A 5,628-nucleotide genomic window follows, 5' to 3' on the forward strand; every position below is an offset into this window, starting at 1 on the left:
GATGTATACCTTAACATAAATCTTAATGTTCCTAGTATCAGCGAAATGTATAAGTTGCTATGTATTGAACAATGGTCTTATTTTATAAGTCCATATGACGGCTCTTCATCTTTTAGAACTAGGAAATTTAGATTAAGTTCAGCATTGTTAAATCGGATACTTACTCTTAACTATAAATACGACTGCTATACCTTTAAGGACACTCAAACAAAACCGGAATTAGACGAAAATATAATCGAAAAACCAACTGACGTTCACAACGTGTCTGGCCACTAAATTCGCTAATCTAGCCGTGGAATCGACCGTGAAGACTCCCGACTCCCCCAAAGAGAATGACAATGACAACGAATGGAAGAAATATGGTTCTCGAAAACGCAGGAGCATAAGAAAAAATAATATTCTGGTAGGTACGGACTCCAATCATGCCAAAATTAAAGGGGTCGAACGACTAAAATACGTACAAGCCTGGTCGTTTTTTTTTGACGGAGTGGGAATGCATTTACGCACGGCGTGTGGGACTCGCCGCTCCTTATCCCTCTCTTGGCGAGAGGGGGGGGGGGGGGGGGGGGGGAATTTGGCCCTACCCACTAAAGCCACTCCGGCGTTTCACCCTCTTTGCCGCTCGTTAGGGCGCACTGGGATCGATGTCATTCCACCACGGCACCCTCCGGCAGCCCTGGCTTATCGCCAGGGCACCCTCACAATGCAGGGGGGGATCAGAAATGCTTGATCCCCACCCCTACGACCTGTGTGGGGCCGGGTTCGGTACCCGCTGGCCCCACTAGGGCTCGAGGCGAGCATATGCTCTTCGCCTTCGACCCTGCCGCCTGCGTCGGAGAGGAAGCGCGTCAGCAGCCGCTTCTCGCTCCCTCTCCGCCTCCTCCTTCTGCGACATGACCTCTTCGCAGAAGGAGGCCACCGCTTCCCATTTCCTCTCGCTACCCAGCATCGCCGCTATTATGCTGTGTAGCGAGAGGTCCGCCACCCCCCTCGCTACCCTGAGGGAAGCTCTTTCCACGGCCCAGCGATTACACTCTTCCAGAGTGTGCTGAGCCGTATCATCCGCCGCGCCACATTCGTGGCACTGAGGCCCCGGCTCCCTCTGTATTTTGTGCAGGTAGTGTCCGAAACAGCCGTGTCCGGACACCACCTGCGTCACCCTATATGTCAGGGCCCCCTTGCCCCGATCCACCCACGCGTCCATTACCGGGAGAATAGCCCCTATGGTTCGGGTTCCATAGTGGCTATCCTCCAAGGCCTCCCTCCACCTCTCTCGTAGGTGCTCCGCGGCTCCCCGCATCACCCTCTCGGCCTCCTCCGCGGCTGGGAGCTCCCCACGCCCCTGGCTTCCGCCCTCAGCCGGTACCTGTCCGCCAGCACCCCCGCGTCCAGCTCCCAAGGCGGGGTGCGGGCAAGGAGGCATGCTGCTGCGTGAGAGGTGGTGCGGTAGGCCCTCACCATCCTCTGGGACACCACCCTCTGTGGCCAACGGAGCAATGCCCTCGCGCGTCCCGTCAGTTGTCCAGCCCAAATTGGCGCTCCGTAGAGCGCCATGCTCCGGACGATCCCCGCATATAGCCGGCTACGTGGGGCATTCGGCCCCCCCAGATTAGGCAGTAGGCGGCCCAAAGCCGAGGCAGCACCTATGAGACGAGGAGCCAGTCTCGTAAAGTGCTCCTCGAATGTCCATCTTCTGTCCAGGACAAGGCCCAAGTATTTGATGTGGGCCTTGACCTGGACAGCTTCGCCCCCCTCCCTCAATGCAGTGCCCGCCGGCATCTGCCCTCACGCCCTCGTTCGCCCGAGGACCTTGGCCTCGGGTTTCGGCAGTGCGACCCTAAGCCCCAGGAGTCCTATGCGGTGCACCATGAGCTCGGTCACCACCGCTGCCCTCCTGAGCCCACCAGTGTGTCGTCCGCATAACATACGGTGACCATGCGTGGAAGCTGCGACCCCCGGATCACCCAGTCGTAACCGAGGTTCCACAGGAGGGGACCCAGGACAGACCCCTGTGGGACCCATGGCCCTCGCGCCCCGGACACCCCTCTGCTCATAGAGCACTACCCGCCCCGTCAGGTATTGCTCTATGACGCGCCTCAGATAATGAGGCACTCCATGGTAGCGGAGTGCCTCCCCAATGACCGTATAGGGGAGGGACCCGAACGCGTTGGCGATGTCCAGTGACACCGCCACCACTCCCTCCCCCTGGCCTGCTGCAAGTAGCCCGAAATCCTTCAACGCGCCCACCGCGTCTATAGTGGACCGCCGAACTGGCTGTCGTGCAAGTAAGTTCGGGCCTGTTTCCACTAGGTGCTGCTGTATACGGGAGGCCAGGATTCGCTCAAAAAGCTTCCCGACCTCATCCAGCAACACGATGGGGCGGTAGCCAGCGGGAGAGTCTGGTGGGCACCCTTCCTTCCTCAGTAGGCACAATCGCCCGTCCTTCCAGCATCCCGGGAAGCGCCCCTCCTCGAGGCAGTCATCCAGGAGGGATTTGAGACGATTCCCGAGGAGCTTGAGTGCCAGGAAAAGCACTTTTCATGGCACTCCGTCCAGTCCCGGCGCTTTGCGCGAGCCCCTGAGCCGGTCCATTGCCCACTCTATCTCGTCGTCGGTGATGGAGACGACGACGAGAGGTTCCACTGGGTCCACTATTGGGGAGGCCATCGCCGGTGGGACAAAGTGCGGTGCCTACGGAAACAGGCCCTCAACCACTCTCCGGAGGAGTTCTGGGTCCATGGACTCCATGGGCGGGGCGCTCTGCAATTTGTTGCGCACCATTCTGTAAGGGCGGCCACATGGGTCCCTATTGAGGGTTGCCAAGAACTCCTCCCCTCGTTCTTTGCCTTCTTAATGGCCTGCTGGAGGGCCCGCTTCTTCTCTGCCCATGCGGTGCGGAGGAGCTCCTCCTCCTCAGCGGTGTGCCTCCTCCTCCTGCAGCGCGTGTAGGCCCGCCGGGCATTATTGGAGGCCGTGCGGAGGGCGGCGATATCCGGGGTATAACCTTCTGAAGTGGACGGCCCTCTCCTCGACGCCTCTTGGTGCCGCCTGGGGAGCGTTCCACGCCTCGATGATGGCGACCTCTTCCGCCATTTCTCTGTCGAGGCGGGCCAACGATCATCTTGGTGTAACAACCACGGCAGACTACCCACATCTTAAGTAATAATTTCTGATTTATTTCATTTTTATTAAATTTTGCGGGTACTGCAACATTGCCAGAATCAGGTATAAATCGCGGCCCTCCTACCCGGATCAGTCAGTCGTCACCGTCGATTGAAACTGTAAACACTTAAAGTGAAGTTGAAGTTAGAATAAATCGTATTATTCGAAGTGAGAATAAAGTCAAGTGCTATATTATGAAGTTGTTTTTTGTGTTTATCCCTGTGGAGGTTTCATCTTCAGAAGCGAGATGATACGTAAGTACACGTCCACTGCTATTACTTATTGATTTAGTGAGATAACTGATAAACAACATGACCCTTATTTTGTAATATGAGATAAATAAATATACAAAACACTAATGAAATACGAAAGAAATATGCGGATTGGAGAGCGCGTAAGCGAGCGTACAGAGTGGACGTGTTACCGAAATTATTAAATTATTTTAAAAATAACAACTAGTAATTCTAAGCTCTAAGTGAATTGTGCAAAGCAGATATTCCAGCGAACAGCGGGAGAACTGTGTTACGTTTTGCTGTCGCGACGCGCTTCGCACCAATATAAGGGCGTGAGTACACAAGGAGTTATGGCCAATAATTTAATGCGATCACCTCCAGGTGGGGGATCCAAAACAGATCTATTAGACTTATTATCCGATGAAAATGAGCAGGCGAAGGCCACCCAGCGCAAAAGAAAGCAGCCGGACCATGAGTGCAACATATCAGATCAACTTACGGAATTTCGACAAGAGATAATAGCTCTTTTAAAGGACTTCACCCGGGCCCAAAATCTAACACTCAACAAAATATCCAACGATATATTAAGTATTAGGGAGGAAATTTCTAATCTCCAGACTAGCACATACCGCCTATCTACGGAGCAAACACAATTAAAAACTGAAGTAGAAGGTCTTAAAATAACGGCAGGGGCTTCAAGTGCGAAAATTGAAATACTAGAAAATAATGTAACCTCGCTGAAAAGTGCGGCTTGTTCGGAATTAAAACCGGCAGCATGTGAAGAAATGGTATTAGAGCTACAAGAAAGAACAAAAAGAGAAAAAAACGTCATCATCGTGGGAATACAAGAACCTGAAATACAAAACTCGAAAGATAGAATAGTCTCCGATACCGAAGAAGTCAATAAAATAACACAAAAAATCCTACCAGAATGCCCTAAGCCAGAAAAAGTTAACCGACTAGGTAAATACAATGCAGAAAAAAACCGTCCGCTTAAAGCTACTTTTGCATCATCGGACGTAGCTAAATCCATACTGAGGAGACAGTCACTCTGGACTGAAAGCAATATAAAAATCTATTCTGATCAGACCCCCCGGCAGCAAAACTACTTAAAACAGCTACAAAATGAGTTACAAGAAAGGTCACAAAATGGTGAAGACAATCTAATAATTAAGTATTTTAATGGAATCCCAAAAATAACTCAAGCAAAAAACTAAATGAAATACCAGTTCCAGTTACTCAAGAAAGAAGTATTGTCAATGAACCAATCACATATCAGATAATCAATAATTACTATGACTTAAGTACAAGTGCTAAATCATTGAAATTCTTTTATGCAAACATACGTAGCTTAGTAAAACCTGGAAAACTGGACGAATTAAAATGCATCTTAAATACAATACAGGACGTACATATAATTATATTGGCAGAAACATGGATCAAAAACGAAGCAGAAGCGAATACACTGCAAATAATGAACTACACGCATTATTATAATTTTAGAAAAGATAGTAGAGGTGGTGGAGTATCAATATACGTGCATAATAATATAAAACATCGATATGTTGAAGATAAATGTGAAAATGACAACCACTTCTTATGGGTCCACCTAATCAAACAGTCTATAGATATTGGTGTCATTTACAAACCCGAACGAACTAATGTAGAGAGCTTCCTTGAGTCATTTTCAGAAGCAATTCAGAGAAGAAAACGTGCACTAATCATTGGAGATTTTAATTTTGATCTGCTTAGTAAGGAAAAGCCGACAAAAGATTACAAACGCACATTAATTGAAAATGGATACAGCTTATTAAATAAAGTGAATGCAGATCATTGCACGAGAGAGACATCTACCACAAGAACAATTCTGGATCACGTCATTACTAACCTTAAAGAACGCTGCTTCCATCTAGCCATCATAGAATCATCACTATCAGATCATAAGCAAGTATATCTAGAAGCTAAACAATACCAACCGCAACCTCCCAAGAAAATCAAATATGAGATTACAGAGTATAAACAACTTTACGAAACAATGAAAAACGCAGACATTGATAGTTTTGGAGACCATTATATTAAATTGGAAGAATGCATTAAATTAGCTGTAAACCAAAGCAAAAGGATTAAAACAAAAATAATCAACCCCCCAAGGAAGAACTGGATCAACAAAACGATCATAGACAAGATAAACAAAAGAAACGAACTATGGACACAACAAAAACTTCAACCGAAC

General features: G+C 48.9%; 1 protein-coding gene across 1 annotated transcript; it reads right to left on the reverse strand.

The window, feature by feature from the left end:
• Window positions 1–781: 781 nt before the first annotated feature.
• Window positions 782–1,423, reverse strand: LOC134805622 (uncharacterized). The gene has a single exon (XM_063778888.1). It carries the CDS (start codon window positions 1,421–1,423, stop codon window positions 782–784), a length of 642 nt encoding a protein of 213 aa, XP_063634958.1.
• Between the last annotated feature and the right edge of the window lie 4,205 nt (window positions 1,424–5,628).

This window comes from Cydia splendana, unplaced genomic scaffold, assembly GCF_910591565.1.
Source record: "Cydia splendana unplaced genomic scaffold, ilCydSple1.2 scaffold_46_ctg1, whole genome shotgun sequence".
Lineage (NCBI taxonomy): Eukaryota > Metazoa > Arthropoda > Insecta > Lepidoptera > Tortricidae > Cydia > Cydia splendana.